Raw genomic sequence first — 22,045 nt, 5'->3', positions numbered from 1 at the left:
TGATGGCTTCGAGCATGGCAACAATTGAGAGGATGGCGCAGGATCGAACAGTCTTTCATTCAGTTGTACATAGGGTCTCAGTGAATATGAAACGACTCGACGGCACCTAAGAACAACTGTTGCTTAGCAAGACAGGTAAACAAACTCTAGTTGTATTGTTGTTGTTATGTGCCGTCCAATCAAACCCGACTCATAGCGTCCCCTCCTTGGGTTTCCAAAGCAGTATCATTACGGAAGTAGATTGCCCTATCTTCCTTCCGAGGAGTGCCTGGTGGGTTTGAACCGCCAGCCTTCTGGTTAGCAGTCAAGCGTCTGAGCCACTATGCTATCAGAGCTCCCTAGTTGTATTGGTCAGTGAATTTTCCAAATAGCAAGAGCTCCTTAACGGAGTTGGGACGAGGGAACTGTGATTGGCAAACTTGCGGGGGCGGGGCTGGTAGGCAACAGCCGAGTTTCGACTGGGGACTTGGTGCCTGTCCTGGGGTTGTGATTGGGCTGCCGGATTGTTAACGTTACCAGGGAGGCGTGGCCAACACTAATAAAGACTGGGCCCAGCGCCATAGCTGCAGTACTTTCCCTCGTAGTTAGAGCTACGAGTGGACAGCTGGAGGCGGGGCTTCGAAGTTCCGTGGACTCAGACGCAGCTATTCTCCCTTCGCTTGGTGTCTCGCCGCAGCCTCCGGCGGAGACGGACCCCTACTTGTTCTGTCAGAAAAATGTGAGTTGACTCTGGTATTGGGGACCCGGCACCTTTTTGCCAACTCTCACCTCCAGCATCGGACTCTGCGGGACGGAAAATGGCGCATTGCAGCAGCTGCGGCGACGCGGGGAAACAGTGCCGCGCGCCGCCCCCAGACCAAGCCACCTTCGGGGAGAGGGACAATACTCCATTCCTGTATCAGCCACAGTCAGCGCTCCATGGGCAGGATAGGGGTCCTACGTTCATTGCACCCTCCCTTCTCCCTTGTAGGGCGCTTCATTCCGGGTCTCGGCATAGTAGAGCCCCGGAGAAGGGGAGGGGGAGCCTTGGAGACATCAGGGTCGGGGGCTTGCGGCTCTTTCTTGTGTCTGACTGGGTCTGTACTTAGGCTCTAGAAAGATAGTCATGGATGTACCTGGCGGTTAGTAACTTGGGTTGCTTTGCAACCTCTGGATTTATATATGCCCCTGACACTCGAAGTGTGATGTGTGCCCCCCTAAGGGCAGTGAGCAAGGAGCCAGAAACTTATCTGCCAGTTCTCTGGAGCCAGGTGGGCAGCTCAGAAAGACCCAAGGGACAGTAGCATGTCATTCCATGCAACCATTCATCCCAAGGCCACCTTATAGTAGGAGTTTTCCTGTCATGGGTTCTTACCCAAGTATTTGGAAGAGAAGTAGGGAGAACTGAGCATCTTCACCTCCCTGAAACTTACTCAGTTTTGTCTCTGCCATCTTTAACATCACCCCCATCCCAAGATCTCAAGGAAGAACTGTGGCTAGACAAATGAATTACTTCCCTGTCAGTACCACAATATGTGCAATAGAATTTTTTTCTTTCCAATTACTACCTGTTGTTGTTGTTATTTGCCATCCAGTCGGCCCGACTCATAGAGCCCTGGTTCTAGATGTATTTGCTTCTCTTAGTAACAAAAAAGAGAATGGGTTTACTTGTGTTACATAAGGGTTATAATTATCCCTGGGTATTTTACAGGTAAGTGTTTCCAACTCCCAACAAGTAGTAAGTGAAATGGGTTCACCCCTCCCCAAGTGGAATGGTTTATAGCTGTTTCACTTCTTCTCTTCACTTCTGAGTTGGTATTTGTGGTTTTAGTGTATATGATAACCCAAGCATTTTGGTCAAGTCCTAGGATTCCAGTTGTCTTCATTTTGGGGAAGGGGATTCCTTTCAGCCAACTGGTTCCCAATGCATCCAGGTAGGCTGAACGAGAAGAGATGCAGAATGCATGGTGGCTAGCAAGGCATCACGAGATTTCTGACCTTAATCTTGTCATTTGTGCTACCATCCTGGATTGTTTCTGGGACCAAACATGGGCTGCTACATACGCATTAAATTTTTCTGCCTTTGGTTGAGAACTGAATTGCTTAGCTCTGTAGCAGCACAAGAGTCTTGTGGCTAGAATGGCATATCTTTCTTTCTTCTTCCTCCTTTGTGCTTTAGAGGAAAATGGGAAATTGATTCATTCATGGCGATGGGTGAGGTGTAACTTGCTGGTATAGCCTCTCTGAAGAATTATTCTCTATTATTTTAGCTTGAAAGAAATTTACTTAGAAGAGCTTCTGGGTATTAGTTCTATTGTGATTAGTCAAAGAATTTCCTTTTTGATGACTTTCTGAATGGTTTGACACCTAGTGCATTTACTCTTGGGCTGCTGTGAGGTTGTTTTGTGAGGTTATGCTTATGTTTGATGAGGACTTCTTGTATTTTCTATTCTCCATCAACTTTGAGAAATCTCCCTCCAGCTTATGGGTTCTTCCTTTGCAGAGAAAATGCCTTAGGTTAGACTTCTGGGAATTCTTCAGGAGGTTAATTTAGCCTCCATGTATTGGGACTTGGAGAAGAGTTCATCTTGAAGATCCCATACTAGATTATTTCCATCTGGTAGGGGATCCCTTAGCCTTAGGTGGTACTGAAAGATAGAACAGTCTCCATGTGTGTGGCAGATCTCTTTGGGGAACAAGGAACTAGGGGAGTCTTCCGAGACTTCATGCCAAGTCTAGAAAAAGAAGGAACAGGATGTCTAATGCATATACACTGTGGACCATTTCCAGCATTTTTGCTTCTCTGTACTTCTGGAACAGTGTCCATAATTAACACAATTGCCTTGGGTCCTGGGTTCTGTCTAAGTGAAACCCCTATCTTTGCCAAAAACAAAGTAAGCAAACAGCCCTGACTCACTCCACCTACATAGGCTTTGCTTTTGGTGATTATCCAAGTTGTCCTTATTCCGCAGCCCTGATCTACTATTAATCATTCTGTAAAATATAACCAATAACTGGATCCCCTTCAGCAGTCAGTCCACTTGTCCTTTTATGTTCAGGCTTTGCAAAAAGGAACAGTTCAGTCCATTGGCTTATGCTGAGGTTTTAGTCTTTTTCTCTGAGTTCCTCCTAACCATGATAGGTGTTTTTCAGTTTGACTTCATGTGAAAGGCTCTGATAACCAAGGAAATACTATTTTAGTCAAGACTGACACATTTGTCCCTATAGGCTCTGTACCAGAGGGTGTATTTGAGTTGGGTCTAATATCAGATAATCACCCCAAACAAAATCTCACAATGGCATCCTGGGTATCCCTGAGTTCCATCTGAATGTTGTCACAGGACTTTTCATCTTTTACTTCTTGCTGCTATGCTGAATCTCTCTGCTGGGGTTGCCAAGGAGCTAGCGTCTCTTCTACTTGCATATAAAAGCCAAGTCGATTCCAACTCATAGCAACCCTTTAGGACAGAGTAGAACTGCTCTGTAGGGTTTCCAGGGCTGTAAATCTTTACAGAAGCAGACTGCCACATCTTTCTCCTGAGGAACAGCTGGTGAGTTCAAACTGCTGACCTTTTGGATAGCAGCCAAGTGCTTTAAGCATTGTGCCACCAGGACTCCTTTTATTTGCATATAACATAATCGTAATTTCTTTGTGATCTGGAGTGAGAAATGCCCCAATGGACATCCTGTCTGGGTTATTTTTTGTACTCTGTCCACTTCTTTCTGCAGGTCTGATCCCGCTCAGCCACCCACCCAGGGGGAAGAAGGGGCAGCTCCAGGTGGGGCTGCCCCTGGCCCTTCTCCTAACACGACCAGTAACAGACGACTACAGCAAACCCAGGCACAAGTGGAGGAGGTAGGTGGATAGCTGTTTTCTGAATCATAGATGTTTAGAAGCAAAAGGGAATATCTTGTCTATTTCTATAAAGGGGTAGCCAAAGACTCTAGGGGTAGAGGGGTTTAGAGTTAAGCATGGCCAGACTTGTGATTCCCTGGTCTGTGATCTTTCCCATCTCTAATGGGGTGCTCAGCACCTTTGTTTCTGCGGCCCCCTCAGGTTGTGGACATCATACGTGTGAATGTGGACAAGGTCCTGGAGAGGGACCAGAAGCTGTTGGAGCTGGATGACCGAGCTGATGCCTTGCAGGCTGGAGCGTCACAATTTGAGAGCAGTGCTGCCAAGCTAAAGAGGAAGTATTGGTGGAAAAACTGCAAGGTGAGTTTTCCTTGCCTTTTCTCCTTTCTTTTTCTAGGCCTCAACGCATATAGAAGGCAAGAAAACCCCTCAGGTTCTACATTTCTTCCCTCTAATGGCGTAGGATCTCTTCCCGGCAGAACTCTAGGAGGAAAGCCTGAAAGCCTCCTGCATGACATACATTACCCTGCATTGGCCACCAGGGGAGGCCAGAGTATTCAGAACCATTGACTAGGAGAAAATGATACCTTGAGAAGTTTGGAAGGAGTTCTGGTGGTACACTAAAAGCATCTGGCTGCTAACCAAAAGCTTGGTGGTTCTAACCCACCAACCACTCTATTCATGAAAGATGAGGCAATCTGCTTCTGTCAAGATTTAACCTTGGAAATGCTATGGGGCAGTTCTACTCTGTCTTATAGGGTCACTAGGAGTTGGGATTGACTTGATGGCAGTGGGTTTGGAGTTTTTTGGTTATTGCCTTACAGAAGGAGCCATGGTAGTGTAGTGGTTAAGTGTTCAGCTGCGAACCAAAAGTTCAGCAGTTCAAATCCACCATCCACTCCATGGGAGAAAGATGTGGCAGTCTGCTTCCCTAAAGATGACAGACAGCTTTGGAAATGTTATAGGGAAGTTTTACTCTGTCCTAAAGGGTTGGTGTGAGTCGGAATTGACTCGATGGCAGTGAGCAGGAGGAGTTTGGAAATGCTTAGTAAAGTAGCTTTCCCTAAATGATTCTCCTATGAAAAATCCTCACCTGGCCCTTCCTCAGACACACTCAATATCAACACAATTTTTTTTTTCCAAATACTTGCAACTTTTGAGAATGAATTAAACATGTCACAGTGAAAAATGAACAAAGTAACTAAAGATCCTAAGTCTGCACCTTCACTGGAGTTCCCTTTAAAGCCTTAAAGCAAGAGGAATTCAGTCAAAAGGAGCACATCGCAGGTGCTCTGGTATTTCTGAGGAGCTACTGCTGAGGTCCAGGAATTATTCTCTGATGTAAAGCAGGAAGGTTGGGCCCTCCCTGAGAGACTTGCCAGTTTCCTCGGTGATGTATTCTTCCCCTGTCCCAAGGATGGAGAAAGGTCTGTCCCCACATCTCTTGTCCTGGCTCCTTTCCTCCTTCCCAAATCCAAGGGCTCATTTTTTTTGTTGTCAATATTTCTTCAGATGATGATCATGCTGGGAGCCATCTGTGCCATCATCGTGGTAGTTATTGTAAGTAAGTATCGCTGAGGTTGCTGGTGGGGTGACGAGGTGGGAAGGTCCCGGAGTCTTCTCCCAGTCCTGCCTGCCTGCCTGCCTGGGGAGTGGGGCTGCTCTGATTGAGGTATGAAAACTGCTGCTGTGGGCCCATCGCCTGGTTTGGGAGGGAGCAAGAGTGGGTATGCTGACAAAGTCAAGGGACTTCCTTGATGGACAAGTCTTTCCTTGTACAAGATATTGCAGGGAGATGGCCCCTCCTATTCTGAGAAAGTGGGGCCATGCTGTTTATCACTTACTTGAGTCAGAGGGAGACCATGGGGATGGGACACCTACAACTGAAAGGCCTAAATGTCTGTAACTTGATGTAATTTGCCCTCTTGTTTTCTCCTGTCTCTTTCTCTTTGCCATCTGTGACTTCCCTGATTCCTGTGTCCAGTCTACTTTTTTACTTGAGAATGTGCTATCCCTTCCCTGTTCTCCATTGCCATCCAAACTCATGCCCTTCTCCCTCTGTTTGCTCTTTCAACAAACTCCTCCATCTGCCTTCTTACATTCCAGCCCAGGCTTCTGTGCCATCTATTCCTCCTCTTTTTTGTTGTTGCTTTCATTTGCACTATGTTCCTCAATGCTGGAAATGCTGCTTGTGGCACGGTCTTGAAGTAACTACCTGAAGAGCAACAGCTGGCACCTCCTCCCTACCTCTACTTATGTACTCTCAAGTTCTCCCAAAGCCAAGAAGAGATGGAGGCCACAGGGAGGGGGTGGAAAAGGAGAGCAGCTGAGGTGAAGTGCTCAAGAGGCTGTCGATATTAGGAGAGGAGGGGGCTATTAATGCTCATAGTGTCTTCAGGAAAGGCCAGGCAGCTGGCAGGAGGAGGCTGGGCACAGTTAGGAAAATGGTGCTACCTTGGCTATTTCACCTGGAACTTTTCTTTGCCAGCCCTAAAAGAGAATCCTGCAGTAGGCCGAACATCCAACTTGGTCCTGGTGCAGTACCCTTTCAGAAAGTAAAAGTTTTTTTTTTTTTTTTTAAACAGTTATTTCTAATCTGTTAGTCCAAGCTTTTCTATATCTTCAGGGATTTTACATCCTTTTACTTGGTTCTCTCTAGGCCTGGAGAACAAACACTGAGAAAATACTGGGACTCTCACTCCCATCCTAGAAGCAGTCTCCTAAGCTCCCAACTGGAAGGGGCCATCTCTTCTTCACATTGTGTGTGGCAAATAATTTCATATAGCCAAAGTTTTAGACTTTCAATTCATTTTAATTGTTGTCAAAAGGAATAATGCTTGTTAGTTATAGAGAAACTGAATCAAGGGCCTGATTTAAAAATAAACTTGGAGGGGAAAAGAAGAAAAAAAGCTTGCCCTCTCACTGAGGAAAGTCCTGTTCCTCCCTTCCTGGTTGATAATGGAACATGAGGGTCCAAAGTGAGCATCTAGGGAATCCTCCTGTGTCAGCCTGTGTACTTGGTAAAGACAGAGATGAGGCAAGAGGTCTTTCTCGGGGCCTGGCTGATCCTAGTATTTAGAGGAGTTTGGTGTACCCATCAACTCAACCTTTGGGTAGAGGCCTGGCAGTCTGTAGATAGGTGTGCTTGTATGTTGCTGTGTTGGCATGGGGCCCTCTCAACTAGAGCCACCTCTGTGTTCTTCCTGCTATATGTTCCCCTTTGAAACTGTCCTTCCCTATCCATCTGGATACTACTTTGCCTCCTTTCTGTCTCCTTTTTGCCTGGTTTATGGGTACAGACAGTAAAACCTGAGGATGGGAGCTGCTCAGCCTATCTTGGGGGCGGCTCCTTGCCTTCAGGATAGGATGTTGCGTGGGCTGGACCAGGGTCCTCACTGAAAGGATGAGGGGAGGAGGGCAGGCTGGGAACACAGGAGGAACACAGTCGTAGCCCTATTTGCCTTCCATCTTCTGGCCCACAGGTGGGAAGAGGCTGAGGCCAGGCTGGGCTGGGTTTGGATGCCCACTTTCCATGCAGCAGCATTTCATGTGCAAAACCATCCTTCCTCCCCCTTTGCCCATTTTCCACATTCCCTTCGTCCTGCCCAGGGCAGGACTGAAGAGCTAGAAGAAAGCAGTCACTGTGCCCTCCCAGCAGCCCCCTTGAAGGTCTCCACTCTCCTCCTGGGCTCCTCCTTGCCTAATGCAGGGGGTCACCGCTGGAGAAGAACCACCACTGTCCTCGATGTGTCCCAAGCCTGGAGCAAATCCACCCTCTTGGCCCACTCAGTCCTGTTATAAGAATTATTTCCTGGTGTCTGTCCCTCTAAGGCTTGCAAGAAAGAAAGAGTTGGCTTTGTTCTTTTGGGGATATTAGCCCTTCTACTTTCTTTCTCACCTCACCCTGTGCCCTCTTTGTGTCTTTGCTCTCCCCCTTCCCTCCCACCACCCATGTGCATGAGCAAATATGCAACTAAACCCTGGGACTTTGCAGTCAAATGGAGCTGAGTGTCCCACATCCCCTTTTTCTTCGGTTTGCCACGTGCCGATGTGCGGTTTCCACTGTGTGTCTGTCATCACCTCTTGTCTTTTTTCCTAACCTTGATCTCATACTTGTATACAGTAATAACAGTTGTGCTTCCACCAAAGGCATGTGGCATATTTACCAATTCCATGTATTCTGAATGAAGGCAAAAAATACAAATTCCTACCACTAAACTGCCTTGTTTGTTGTTTGGGTTGGAGGAACTAGGGAAGGGGAGGAGGGTAATACCAGTTCTTTCTAGTAGTATGATGTTCCCTTGGGCCGAAAGGGCTGGCTTATGTGTGCTGTATGGTCTTCAAGAGATTAAAGATCTGTGTGTCAGCAGAGGAAGTGGTCTTCCTTTCAGCATTCATACCTGAAGCAGCCCAACTCTTGCAGGTGCTAGTGAGAGGAAGTGATGACAGGAAGTTGAGTGGGCTTCTCACACTGGCAAACAACTGCAGGCTTTCTCAGGCATCTCCCATCTACTTCCTTCTTAGGTCCTCAGCCTGCCTGTCCTGTCCCAGGAGGCCCAACCAGATGAGGCTTCCAGTCACCCTCCCATGCAGTTTCCCTATACTGAATTCCACTCTTTCAACCATGTGTTTTTCAGAAATGACTTAAAAGAGAAATCTCTCCCTGCAGCTGAGGGGGCAAGGACTTTGCGGGTATCCTGAAATATCTGTCTGCTCTCTGAAGGAGCGCAAGTAGCTTAAAGTTACTCAGAACAACTGAGATGGAGCCACAATGCTGCTTCTGAGGGCTTTTGTTTCACACCTTGAACACTTTACAAGTTGGAGCCGCTAGGCTTGGGGACAGGGCTTAGTTGAGTCCCGCATGGGGACAGACGGGGAAGTGGAGAAGCTTTGCCTTAGAGGGTTCAAGGAGCTTTTATTTTTGACAGAGTCCAGTGTTTGTGAGTGGTAGCCCAAACCTCACCCCTTTGCCCCACTGTTGTTGTTGTTATGTGCCATGAGGTCGGACCCAATTCGTAGCGACCCCTCCTTGGGTTTCCAAGGTGGTATCACTATGGAAGTAGATTGCCCAACCTTCCTTCTGAGGAGTGGTTGTTGGGTTTGAACCACCAGCCTTCTGGTTAATGGTCAGATGCCTTAGGCTCTATACTACAAGAGCTCCTTTTGCCCTACTATCCCTCACTTTCTTAATTTCTTTTCTTACCACCTCATTCCAAATCTGGCTCTTTTGTTTTAACCCCCACCCAGTTGTTCTGCCTTCCTTTTGCCCTCTCACCTCTTTATATTTTCTCCCTTGGTGTATCTGCCCAGGGCCCACAATGAAGGAAGACAGACACCGCATATCCACAGCCAGACTCTGTGTCCCAGAGATCTGGTGGTTTCTTCATGCCTTTCTCAGGGGTCTTTTTGAGCTCTGGGGTTTAGGATCTCTTCATAGTCCTGGGAGAATGTGACAACTGTGAGGCAGGAGAGTGGCTACCCCGAGTCCCTCAGAATCTTGACCTTGGTGAGGTGGCTAGGAGGAGACAAGTAGAAATGAGATTAGCTTTAGTTGGGGTGACCCCAAAAGCAGGGAGCTGTGGTGGCTGGGCCAGCTGGGATGAGGTACTTGCATTTCATCCTTAGTTAGGATGGAGAGGTGATTAGAGTGGACTGGTTCATAGGGAGGTGGGTTAGGGGCCAGAGCGGAGGGCAACCAGTCTCTTACCTTGCCGCCTCTGGAGCCCCAGGAAGAGCAGTGCAAAAAGGAAGAGGCTGCTGGCAAAGAGGACTCCAAAGGTCACTCTCCTCTCTGTAGGTTAGAGCAACATGGGGTGGAATCATCGGCTGAGCCTTCTCCCCCACCAACCCCCCCCACCAACCGTGTCCCTCCCAGGGAGGAGGAACAGGGCAAGAGGGTATGTTTATGAGTCCCGGTGGAGGAGTGCACATCAGATATTCCTGCCCTCACCCAGGGCGTATTGGAGCATTTGTACTTGTTGAATGTGGTTGGATGTTTGTGTGTGTGACTCCATACAATTCTACCTCTTCCTACCTCAGGACACATTTTTTAAAAATTCATTTGCAAGAGAGATTTAGATTAGATTGGTTATTAACAACTGAACTGGGATTTAATAGACCTCTGGGGAAGGATGTGAGCTGAGACAAAACCCCTGTTCTCAGGATGCTTACAGTCTAGTGAGCAACCTAATCACGCCTGGTGCTGCAGCTGCATTTGCATTGCTGAGTGGAAGTCCTTTCTGTCACTTTCCTGTTTAAAACATTTCACTGACATTCTGTGGGTTTCAGGATGAAGGTCAAGCTTGAAGGCCCATCATGGTCTGGCCACTAAAAGCAGTAGAGGGTTTAAACCTGGAGGGGAGATAGGCTGTCTGTTTTTCACATTTTCTGTTTGATCACTTACTAGGGTGGGTTGTTGTTGTTGTTGTTATGTGCCGTCGAGTCGGCCCCGACTCATAATGACCCCTCCTTGGGTTTCTGAGGCAGTATCACTACGGAAGTAGGATTGCCCAACCTTCCTTCCGAGGAGTGGCTGGTGGGTTTGAACCGCCAGCCGTCTGGTTAGCAGGCAAGTGTCTTAGCCACTATGCTACCAGAGCTCTTGAGCAAATCTGTAAGTGCCAGTTTACTTATCTGTACAGTGTAATCATGATACTATATGAGATAATACATATAAAATGCTAAGTATGGTGCTTGACTCATGTAAATGCTCAATAAATACAATGACCTCTCAAATTCCAGTGCCTTCCACTCCCCGTTTTTCCTGTATGCCCTTAGCTCTAGCTGTGCTGAACTTGCAGTTCCCCAGGTCTTAGGCTGCTTTATAATTTGGCCATCACAGGCGCTATTCTTTCTGTCTTGAGTGTCCTCTTTCCCCTGAGCTAACTAACTAGTTGGCAGATGTCTCCTCTAGGTCATTTTCCCTGACTCCTAGTTTACCCAACTGGAGAAAGCTGAGGGCAAAATCAGGAATTGTTCACCCTTGATCTCTAGCCTGTAGCTTAAAGCCTGGCTCACTGGAGTGGGGGCTGTAGTGAAGCTTCAAGGGATGTTTGGTTGGAGGTCTGGAGCCTGCCTCCTTGGGAAAGAAACCTAGCAGCAAAGACAGGGCATGAAGAAGCTGAGACTGTGAATAAAGTTGTGGGAAGCAGAACAAGGCCAAAGAGGTGTTGTGGGCAAGAGAGCCAGGAGCCCAAGTCTGGAGGAAAGGAGGGCAACCCAGTACCTGGGGAGGCGACCCAGGTGCTGGCCACAATGGGCTCCTCCAAGGAGATGTGTGTGACACGGCAGGTGTAAGTGGCGCCTGCAGAGCCAGGGTCTGCTGTCAGGGAGGAGGAGATGCTATAGGTGCCTGCTGTGCTTTGCCTGAGGCTGGAAAAGGAGGCCCCAGAAACTTGGACTGGGGTTCCATCCAGCTCCTCTCGGGTCCATGTCACAGTCACGTCCAGTGGATAATAGCCAGCAATGTTGCAGGTGAGAGTGGGTAGCTGAGGTTCATTTACCAAGTTCAGTCGTATTTTGGGAGAAGCTGGAAGAAAGAACGAGGAATAAGATTTCAGAGGGACCTAGCTGGGGACAACAGAGGAACCTAAAGCCTTCTCTTCCTGCTGAGGATAAGAGTAGGTTGTGGAGGCTAAAGTTTCTTCCTCAGTGGTGTAACAAGGAATGTGGTGTGAGAGATCCATCCTCAATGCGGGAAATAAGGGGTACATTTTCCATAGATAATTAAAAAACAATAGTAAAGCCAACTAAAGGTCAACGTTTATTCATAACAAGTCAGCAATTGTAAAGGATATCAGTGGTAAAGTACTCCTTTGGGTCAGGACTTTTCCCACTGCCCTGCCTGAAAGGACAGAGATTATGGGAGCCCTCTAGCCATGGCAGGGCAGAGGGTCCTGTACTAGGAAATATCTCAGTGGGATTATCCTGGAGTCCAACAGAGCATCTTTTCTGATGCCATCTGTACTTCTGAGATGGAGAAGGCATTTAGGTTGTGGGAAAGCAGTCTGCCATGCTGAAAATTGCCCTTGTATTTGGACCCCTATCTGGAAAACACTCGCAGTAGACTTATCCCTCCCTCTCTCCCCAGGATAACTGAGTGCTAGGCTCACCTTGGATGTTGAGCTGGATGATTTGTTGAGCTTGGTATAGAGAGGTAGTGATTTGGCAAATGTAGGCCCCCTCGTCCTTTGGAGTGAGGCTGGGTAGGGTGAGTGAGGCATCGCCAGCAATAAGGAGTGGCTCAGGCTCCAGCATAGCGCCCTCCCGCTTGGCCTGCCCCTGCCCTGTGGTCCAACTGTACACCAGCCGGCCACTGCCCTTATACTGCAGCCGCCACTCCACACTGATGAGGTCCAAGCCTGGTGCCATGGAGAAGCCACAGTGCAGGGAGGCTGTGGCCCCCAGCAGGGAATTCAGGGATGGGCTCTGTGTTGTCACCTGGAACTCCACTGTATTGAGAAAAAGAGAGGTGAGTGAGGTCATCTTTCTCCTTGAGGCTACCTAATTGCCGAATTGTGGGCATGCTTGGGGGCACTATGGCAGGTTGTGGGTGCACACTTGGCCCTGCTTCCTCCCTTGAACAAAGAAGCCAGTTGAGCTCATTTGCCATCAGATGGAACCACAAGAGAAAAAGGAGCAAAATGTTAGCAATGGGTAAATCTAAGTAAAGAGTGTATGGTGTTCATTATATTATTATTTTATCTTTTCCATAGGTTTGCAATAGTCCAAAGTAAAAAGGGAGGAAATACCTAACAGTGTGAGGGCTATGGTAGACACTGGACAGATGTGAGGACCCCACTTTTTTGATGCAGCAGGATAAATTTAGGTTAGACAACAGAAAGGGTAGCATGTTCTAGTGCTTTCCATGAATAGGAGGTAGCCCCATAATCTTGTCTGGGCTTGAGTGTATCTTCTTAGAAGCAAAATATTGGATTAGGTGGACTCAGGAGGATCCTTTCATCATGACCTCAATTTTCTATGTCCTCTCAAATTCAAAACTCACTGCCATTGGGTCAAATCCAACTCATAATGATGCTATAGGGCAGAGTAGAGCTGCCCCGTAGGTTTTCAGAAGCAGAATGCTTCATTGTAGAGTGCTGAATTGGAGAGGCCAAGGACCTGGGTTTTGCTAATGAGACCATGAACACATTCTAGTTTATCTCTGTGTGAAAGATGCTTATTTGAATTCACCCCCGTGCTCTGCTGATTATCTTGAAGCACAAGATCAAGTGAATTTTTCACTGGGAGAAAACTGGTGTTTGGCTCAATAAGACTGTTATGGACAACACCCGCAAACAGCATCGTGTGGCCTATTTCCTCACAGCAACCTGGTGAGGTGAAACTATCCCCACTTTGGAGATGATACATGGATTGGCCTTGTGTTTGGATTCTCAACATTCTCTTCTTCTGGACTTGGGTCTTCAGGAAGGAGGAGCACTGAGGCTGGGGGCACCCTGAGGTGACCTGTGTGGTGGATGGAAATGGATTTATTCTCTTCCTTCTCCCACATTTCTGCCCATTTTTTAAAAAAATTAAACTTCTTTCCTGCTACCTGCTTGTCATTGTCTCACCTGCAGTCTGCACAGTGCCCTGGGGGCTCAGGGGCAGGTTCAGTGTAGGGTGCCAGACAACCCCAGTCTCAGCATTCCCAAGGGTCTTCATCACCGTGGAGACACTAGGTCCTCCTCCAGACACCTGGATGTTAGTGATGAACCAAGCTGCTGTCTCAACTGTGACCGCTTGTGTGGCCTGGAGAAAGTAGCGGGAGATCTCACAGGTCACCTCCTTCCCATTGCAGTCAGCATGGAGTAAGGCTTTGGCTTGGGGAATCTGTACCAGGTCCACTGGGGAAGAAGGGTGGCATAGAGGTCGAGTTGGATTGAGCACACGGGGCTAATGGGAAGCAAATATGGTTATGTGCACTCAGGAATTGGCCAAGGAGCAGGGCTGTCCTAGTGGAGGGAGCCTGCTTTTGTTACCTAGTACCTCTCTGACAGGAGAATACCATAAATGGGTGGCTGTAACAAACAGGAATTTATTCTTTTGCTGTTTGGAGGCTAGACGTCTGAGTTCAAGGTGCTGGGCTCTAAGGGTTGGGTGAAAGCCCCTCAAACTTGGGCTTCGGCTCTGCCTCTGGCTCCTGGCCCATTGAGGCTGGAGGCTTTCTTCACTCAGGCAGCTGCTGGCTGCTGAGGCTGACATGCTCAAGGTCAACAAGGAAAAAGGCACAGTCCCGATGTTACCAAACCACATGGCAGGCCGTTAGTTCAAGTCCATTGAAAGTCCCAAGATTGGCAGAGCATGGCAGAGCATGGCAGACTACTGAATGAAGACTTGGCTACATATAGGGTTCAAGTGTGCCAAAAAGCTGGAGACCTTCCTCAAAGCTGCTTCTTATATGCTGGAAGCAGCCCACATCCCTAAAGCAGCTACTCAGCTGCTCCAGCAGATGCCACCATGGAGTTAATTACCAATCTCACTGTGGGGAATAACTACATCCAGCTGCCCAGCCATTCAATCTGGCCCAGCCAAGTTGACATACAACCTTAACCACTACAGAGCCCAAAAGGACTCTTATCTGAGGGCTCTTACCTGAGGTCTCAAAAGTAACAGGCGGGTCGTCTTTGGCCAAGGTACCCCCTTGGAAATTCATGAAGTCTTCCAAGGAGCCATCATCCAGTACTGGCACCTGCCTTAGCACGAGCAAGGCCTTGGCCCTGTTTCCATTACTGGCAAAAGTTCCACCAAGCCTATCATCCTTCACCAAGAAGCAATCTAAGACAACATCCACTGCCCGCCACTGCCTTTCTGTCACACGGGGCGCTGTAGGAAGAAGGCTGAGTGAGCACCCTCTTGCCCAGAAAGTTAACTCCTGTACTTGCTTCCCACCTTACTCCCCCAAAATGTGGCATCATCAAGGGGTAAAAGTGGCCTTCCAGGATCCCAGCTGTCTCTGTGCCCTTTTCCCTTTGTCATTCCCCAAACCTGCTTTCTGGGATGCACCTGCTACTCCAGGAAGATACCTGCTGGTATGAAATATTCAATATCCTGGATTTGCCTTGTTCAATTTTTACACTAATTTTTGAATGAAAGACTTAACTCCTCAATCTCAGCAAAAGCAAATAGAGGGACACATATTGGGGCAGTGGCAATGGGGAGAGGAGACTGCTAATTCTAAGGGCCCTGGCAGCCATCTTAAATTTCCCCAACCAACACAGTGATCAGCTTCCCTTTCTGCTATTACAGGTAGGTCTCCTGCCCACCCCCACCTCTGGGGGAGGCACCTCCTGAGTTCTTTTCCTAGTCTGGGGAGCCCCGTCTGTCCTCTTCTGAAGGTATGCGCTCTTAGGCAAGTGCCCTCTCCCTCACAGTATCTACAGAAGAGGTTCTTTATTTGGTCTCTCTCACCACACACTGTTGGGTCCTTACTTGCCAGCCCTGAGTCTTTTGCCTGTTGGGCTTTGAAGGCTACTGGAAGCTGTCCCTGACCCCTTTGCCCTTCTGGAATCTAAGGGAGAGTGGCTACCAGGAGCTTATATTAGGCACCCCCCACCCCCACCCCGGCCCCCTTACCGGTTTCTGCTGCTCCGGGTAGAGCCAAGCAGAGCAGCAGGCACCACACCTTGGCGCTCATGGAGGCTGCTCTGGCCCCCCTCAACCACTCCCTTCTCCAGGATCCCAGTGTTTGCAAGGTCCTGGACTGGGGAAGAGCAGCAGTCTCTCCAGACACCCCTTGCTGGCTAATAATAGCCTGTCAGTTTCTTTTTAGTTCTCTCAACCTACTTTCGCTTTCACTTAGAGGACGTCTTTCTATGGCTGCCTTTGTCTCTGGGTGAAGCCATTTCTAGCGGCTGCCAGAATCTTGCTCACTGTTCTCTCTCCCTTCTCTACACACACACACACACACACACACACACACACATTCCTTGATGATTTCAAGACCTGGCTTTAGTGCACCTTTCTGCTCTCCACCATCCTCAAGAAAGTGGGAATATAAGTATGGGAAAGGGAGGGTGGGGTGAGGAGACTAGACAGGAGAAGCAGGATTGCTGGTGGCCTGGGACCCTTTCCTCATTTTCTGTTAGTGCCTCATCCAGGCTCCCAACACCCTCCTGCAGTGCCAATACAAATCTGTGTGGGGGAAAGTGCCTCCTGCAGAACCCAGGTCAGAGAGTCTGGGAGTGGCCTGGGTTCTGGGACTGAATTCAAGGAGAGAGATGAATCACTGCAGTGTGTAGTAATCTGTCCCTTTATTTTGCCGGATTTTCTGGGTCAGCAATATAGCAGGTGGGGCTTTTGTAGCCGGAAGTGTGTTTTACAACCAGAACCCCAACCCTCCCACAGCCCAGAGAAGAAGCTGGCTGAGCCTGGACATGCACAGGGCTCCTATTTCTCACCCCCAACTCATTCCCACTTGTTCTCATTGACAGTCTTGTAAAGGCACTTTTTCAAGTCTGTACACAGGGAAGGGTCCTGATGAGAGGCTGGTATTTAAGTTGGGGTGCCAGGTCCAGTTCTTCCAAATGGCCACATGACCTGGAATGCAGGCTAGGGCTTTATGACATGACCTCCACCCTCACCCCCTGGTAGGTTGTGGGCTCTGGTTTTCGATAATCCTCCTGGATGGGAATGGCACTGCCTTCCTCCTCTCTGGGGCAGCTGTAAGTACAAGGCTCTGCAGGCTCCAATGGACTTTCTCCTTTGTCTGTGGAAGGAGAGGCAGGTGCGTCTTGGACAGCAGTGGGGAGGGGGTGAAGGGAAACAGATACACAAAGGGAGTAAGATTAGGGGAAGATTGACAGCTTGAAGAGTAGGAGGGATGCAGGGTTGGCACAGATGGAGCTGAGGGAGTTAGTGAGGTTGGAGGCAGGGGCTGCAGGGCTGAGATGGTGGGGTATGGTGCAGTGATAGGACTGCAGACCTGTGCTTTGTCTCTTACTTGATCCGTGTTTTCTTTGTAGGTGGAGGAACAGGACTCCACCCAGGATGAAAGCAAGTAGCATTCCAGAGAAGACCACAAAGATGCGGATGCAGTCTGAGCTACACAGGGGCCTTTGGGCTGTGAGAGGCAGGGGGTACATGAGGGTTTGGAAGAAGACCTAGCCCTTGACTTCCTTCAGCCTAGCCCTTCTGTCTCTCTACCTAGCTCCTTTCGCCCCCCTCCCCACCCTCACCATTGGACCAAGTCCTCTCTTGATTGCTAGACTTTGCTTTTCCATTATCCTCTTATCCCTACTCCTAGGAACTTTCTGGCTGGCTTCCCTCCTGGACTCTCCTGGAGTGGGGATTAGGGAGGACACTTACGTGGCCGGTGGGTAGAAAGTGCAGGGGCAGGCAGCCACATGAAACGAGCCAGAGTCTGCACAGGCCTAATGGTTCTGGCCTCAGGGATCCCTGGAAGGATAGACAGATGAGACAGATGAGTAGCAACAGGCAGTCTCATGGAGCCTAAGAAGTACTGGATGAGATTGGGAACATAGAGATAGGCTGACCAGGCAGCTTAGGTGTGGGAGAGTAGTGCTGGTTAGCATCTCACCCCTACCCCAAATGCCTGGACAAAGGGTTACCTGAAACTTACTTTTGGCGTAAGGTAAGCTGTTGGGTTGTGGGTGTGGGCCTGGGGCCTGAGATAGACGAGTGGTCAACAAAGAGTTTGGGAGCTGATCGCAGTCAGTACACTCCTTATCCCGACACTGCCAGCCATTGGGGCAGGCACACTCAGCATTGGCAGTGATGGTGCAATTGCGGATACGGAGACCTGGACAAAGAGGAAGGCCTTCAGAAACCTGCCAGGCCCACCTGCTTCCTCCTTTCCCCAGACCCCCATCCCAGGCCCACCTGTAACACAGGCTTCCCCTTCCATTTCCATCTCCCCATCCCACAAAGCCTGCCTTCTCTCTCTGTCCCCCAGTGCCTTTGTCCCAGGAGCCATTATTGATATTATTATAAAATAAACCTGAACCTTTCAGAAAATTTATAGGTTCGGAAATAGAAACCACGAAAAGTAGATACAGCTTACATAGTTTTTCTCTCTTATTTACTGATACAGCTTTTTATTGAAGTATGATACAGAGATGAGGAGCTCTGGTAGCATAGTGCCTAAGGCACTTGACTACTAACCAGAGGGCTGCGGTTCAAACCCACCAGCCACTCCTTGGAAGGAAGGTTGGGCAATCTACTTCCGTAGTGATACTGCCTTGGAAACCCAAGGAGGGGTTGCTATGAGTTGGGGCCAACTCGACGACACATAACAAATACAGAGATGTATGTATGCTTATAGGGAAGTACAGTACACATATAGTTGACCCTCTGTACTGCAGGTTCCATATCTATGGATTCAACCAATCATGGATTGAAAATATTCAGAAAATAATAAGAGCAATTAAGTTGTCAACTAGGAGCTCTGGTGGCATAGTGCCTAAGACATTTGACTGCTAACCCACCAGTTCGAACCCACCAGCCACTCCTTGGGAGGAAGATTGGGCACACTACTTCTGTAGTGATACTGCCTTGGAAGCCCAAGGAGCAGTTGCTATGTGTTGAATCAACTCAATGGCAGTGACTTTTGGGAGCTCTGGTAGCGTAGTGCCTAAGGCACTTGATTGCTAACCAGAAGGCTGGTGGTTCAAACCCACCAGCTGCTCCTCGGAAGGAAGGTTGGGCGATCTACTTCTGTAGTGATACTGCCTCGGAAACCCAAAGAGGGGTCGCTATGAGTCAGATCTGACTCGACAGGCGTGAGTTTGGTTTTTTTTGGGTTAAGTTGTCAAAGTAATCCCAAAGGCTAAGAGGGTGTAAGATGCTATTTACATAGCATTTACATTGTATTTGGTATTATAAGTAATCTAGGGATGATTTAAAGTATATAGGAAGATTTGCATAGGTTACGTGCAAATACTACACCATTTTATATATATAAGGACTAGAGCATCTATGGAGTTTGGTATCTGTGAGGATCCTGAAACCAATACCTGATGGATACCGAGGGACAACCATAAAAGTATAAAGCTTGATGAATTTATACAAATTAGCACCCACAGTAAGAAACAGAAGACCCCTTCTAGTCACTAAGTCCCCAAGAGTAGCCACTATCCTGACGTCTAACACCACAAATTAATTTTGTCTATTTGTGTACTAGAGAAATGGAATCATGAGGAATGTATTCATTTGTATCTGGCTTCTTTTACTCTATTCTGCCATATTGTTGAGTGTAATTGCAGCTTGTTCATTCTCATTGCTGTATAATACTCCATTGTACAGATATACTGTAATTTCTTCATTCTCCTCTTCATAGGCATTTGGTTAGTTTCTAGTTTCCAGCAATTAGAAGTAGTGTTGCTATGACTGCTGATATGTTTTTAACTTTACAGGAGAGTTATTTGATTACTGCCATCCTTTGCCATTAAAATATATGCTTTACTCAAGTGTAGTCGTCAGGGGCTAGGTAGCTATCAATCAGTTACACTGGGGGATGGGCTGCACTTGGCTGGCCGGGCTCGAAGGTGGTTGGGGTTGAGAGGAGGGTGATTCTGGGGCAAGCAGAAACACCTGGAGGTGAGCCAGGCTTGAGTGGAGACTGGTAGGACCTTAGGCCAGCATACACATGGGGACCCAGGGACTGGAGAGCCCTGACAGGTGGAAGAGGGGTGTGGGAAGGAAGGTGAGGGGATACCAAAGATTGCTATCAACTCAGTTTCCTTTAGGGTATGCCTTTTGCCAGGGAATGGGGAGGGACAATTTCCATCTTTTCATCCTTAAGCTCCTGTACCCTCTTCTTCATGAATTCTGACTCAAGTTCCTACTAGAGAGTAGTTTCTTTGTGGCTTACCAGGAATTGTAAGCCAGCCTGGACAAGAGGCTGCAAGGAAAAGTGAGAAAAACCTGAAACAGTGATGGGATGAGGGAACAGTGGGGGGAGGGAAGGGAAGAGATAGGCTAAAATGGAGAAACTGGGGAGGGAGGTAATTCTGAGGATGTCTCCTAAAGAGGAAAAGGAAGAGTGGAAGAGGATGGAGTGGTTAAAATGGATGAAGGGGCATGAGTATCCAGAAACCTGGGCATTCCATTCACCCTGTAGAACCTGGGATCTAATTTCAGGCACTTTCCCATTTACAGATGAGAATACTGAGGTCCAGAGAGGGCCAAACTCATTCAGCCCCCTCCCCATCTCCTTTCTCCCTGAAAGACCACAGGGCCTTCTGTAATCTGGTGCTACCTACTGCCTTCAGTGCTTTGGGGACCTATTGTCTAGGTCTTACAAAGAAGGATCATGGCCTGGGGTGGTTTGGAACTCAGTGGAAGGAGTGGGAATGGGCTCAGTCCTGGGAAAAAGGCCTCTAGTGGGGCTCACAAAGTGAGTGGTGGAGACCTTGACTTAAAACATTTCAATCCTGTGGGGGCTACTGCCAAGAAGAGAAAATCCATTAGCAGTCTTGTAAATTAAGTAGATTAAGTGGATTGAGGAATACATCTTTTGTATTAAAGATGCTGCTGTTTGACTCATTTGCAATGAAAAAAAATTTTGTTTTTTTAAAGAATTTAGTATTAAAGAATGCCATGTTAAAAAGCCTAGTGAAACTGATCCTATTTTATAGTTCAGTAGTTTACAAGTTTACAATCCTCAATCCTGTCTTGGTGAAAAACGTTTGTTTAAAGGGACTGCTTTAAAATCTGTCCTTTGGTGCACACTGGTATGTAGTTCCCTAAATTCTAGTTAAAATGGAGAAATAGTAAAAGAATTCATCAGGACAACTGCTGCAGATACTACATTTCTTAATTTTTAAGAAAGCCATAAAGGAAATAAGGGGCTCTGATGGCGCAGTGCCTAAGACATTCAACTACTAACCAGAAGGTTGCCGGTTCAAACCCACCAGCTGCTGGTGAGGCAACCTATTCCTGTAAAGATTTGCTGCCTTGGAAACCCAAAGGGAGTCACTATGAGTTGCAATTGATTCGATGGCAGTGAGGTTGGTTTTGGTTTATAAAGGAAATATGAAAAACTGAGGTTTCATTTTTCTAAATTGGCTTTTGTGAAAAAAAGGGCTGCTGCCCACTGTCTTACAGTGTTATTTCCGTAGAAAGATGTATTTCAAGTTTCAAACAGTCAGCTTACCACTGTGTGCTCTGGGGATACAGCCACTTCATCAGTTGGAGTATGCTTGTCTGAAATCTGAGATCTTAGAGACTCTTCCCTCTCTTATCATCTTGATCCTGTCTGTGTTACTCTCTGGCCAATCGCTCAGACTCTGCTCATCCTCTTCCCTGACATACTATATCTCTACCCACATCAATATGCCCCCCACCTCCCACCCCAGTGTGTGTCCTCCCCACTTGCCATGAGCCTGGAAGCAGGCCAGAGCCTCGACTCCCCATCCTTTCTGTTTCTTCACACCTAGCTCGCCAGCCTTGCTCCCCAGATAGTGTCCAGCATCATCACCCGCACCCCCAAGCCCTTCAGCCCCCTTGCCCATCTCACCAAAGTTACAGTGCCGACAGCTCTCACAGTGGGGCCGGCTGTGGTGGTTTGGTGAGAAGGAGACCCCTGATACACACGGCTCACACTGCGCAGCCTTTCCGTGCTCATCACAGTCCTTCACTAGGTACATTCCTATGAGACAGGGTCCAGCGTCAAGGCCACGGGAGGCCCCTTCCCCTTTTCTGCCTCTTCAAGGCGGTACCTCCCGGTTGCTGCAGGATTCCTCTTCTTGCTCAGCTCAGTCTCACCCTCTGCTTCCCTTTGCCTTAAACCGGGTGCTCTCTCTCCCTCACTCTCCTTCAGCTCCCAGCCAGGCCCGCTCTCTTACCTGGCTCACACATCTGGCAGCATAGGTCTCCCTGAGCCTGGTAGTGCTTCTCCGGACACTGGAGGCCTAAGGTAGCTGAGAGCCCCACCAGGGTCCCCAGAACCCACAGCCAGCAGGGAAGCAGCCAGGCCATGGCTCCTGTCCAGGGAGCTCTTTGCCCTCTGTTGTCTGTTGGCCTTTCTGGGCTGAGCTGACACTCCCCAGCTGGATGCTGGTGCCTCTTTCGTGTCACCTGCTTGTCAGTGGCCATGGTTCCTCACCAAGTTGCTCTGCTTCAGGTGGCAGTTGTGGTCCTAGAATGTCTACTGTAGTTGTTTTTTCTCTCACAGAGGCAACCTCCGCCCTCTTCTGCTTTCTGCGTGCTGGGAGGGTATTAAAGAGCAAAACCTATCAGACCTGCTGATCT

The 22,045-nt window shown here is 48.3% G+C and overlaps 3 protein-coding genes across 3 annotated transcripts; 1 reads left to right on the top strand and 2 right to left on the bottom strand.

Moving 5' to 3' along the window:
• Positions 1–797: 797 nt before the first annotated feature.
• VAMP1 (vesicle associated membrane protein 1) lies at positions 798–5,413 on the top strand. Its single transcript, XM_042780452.1, has 4 exons — positions 798–907; positions 3,709–3,835; positions 4,037–4,195; positions 5,348–5,413. Exons 1-4 carry the CDS (start codon positions 798–800, stop codon positions 5,411–5,413), a joined length of 462 nt encoding a protein of 153 aa, XP_042636386.1.
• A 2,816-nt stretch (positions 5,414–8,229) lies between these two features.
• TAPBPL (TAP binding protein like) lies at positions 8,230–15,470 on the bottom strand. The gene is made up of 7 exons (XM_007937090.1): positions 15,410–15,470; positions 14,429–14,659; positions 13,408–13,680; positions 11,947–12,285; positions 11,061–11,363; positions 9,543–9,626; positions 8,230–8,261 (listed from the first exon to the last, which is right to left on the bottom strand). Exons 1-7 carry the CDS (start codon positions 15,468–15,470, stop codon positions 8,230–8,232), a joined length of 1,323 nt encoding a protein of 440 aa, XP_007935281.1.
• A 922-nt stretch (positions 15,471–16,392) lies between these two features.
• CD27 (CD27 molecule) lies at positions 16,393–21,772 on the bottom strand. Its single transcript, XM_007937197.1, has 6 exons — positions 21,640–21,772; positions 21,312–21,443; positions 17,415–17,594; positions 17,141–17,230; positions 16,776–16,895; positions 16,393–16,541 (listed from the first exon to the last, which is right to left on the bottom strand). The coding sequence occupies exons 1-6, from the start codon at positions 21,770–21,772 to the stop codon at positions 16,393–16,395; spliced, it is 804 nt and encodes a 267-aa protein (XP_007935388.1).
• Positions 21,773–22,045: the final 273 nt, after the last annotated feature.

Source organism: Orycteropus afer, unplaced genomic scaffold (assembly GCF_000298275.1).
Source record: "Orycteropus afer afer isolate SDZICR_OR568_19922 unplaced genomic scaffold, OryAfe1.0 scaffold00040, whole genome shotgun sequence".
Classification (NCBI taxonomy): Eukaryota; Metazoa; Chordata; class Mammalia; order Tubulidentata; family Orycteropodidae; genus Orycteropus; species Orycteropus afer.
This window is presented reverse-complemented; position numbering and strand designations above follow the sequence as displayed.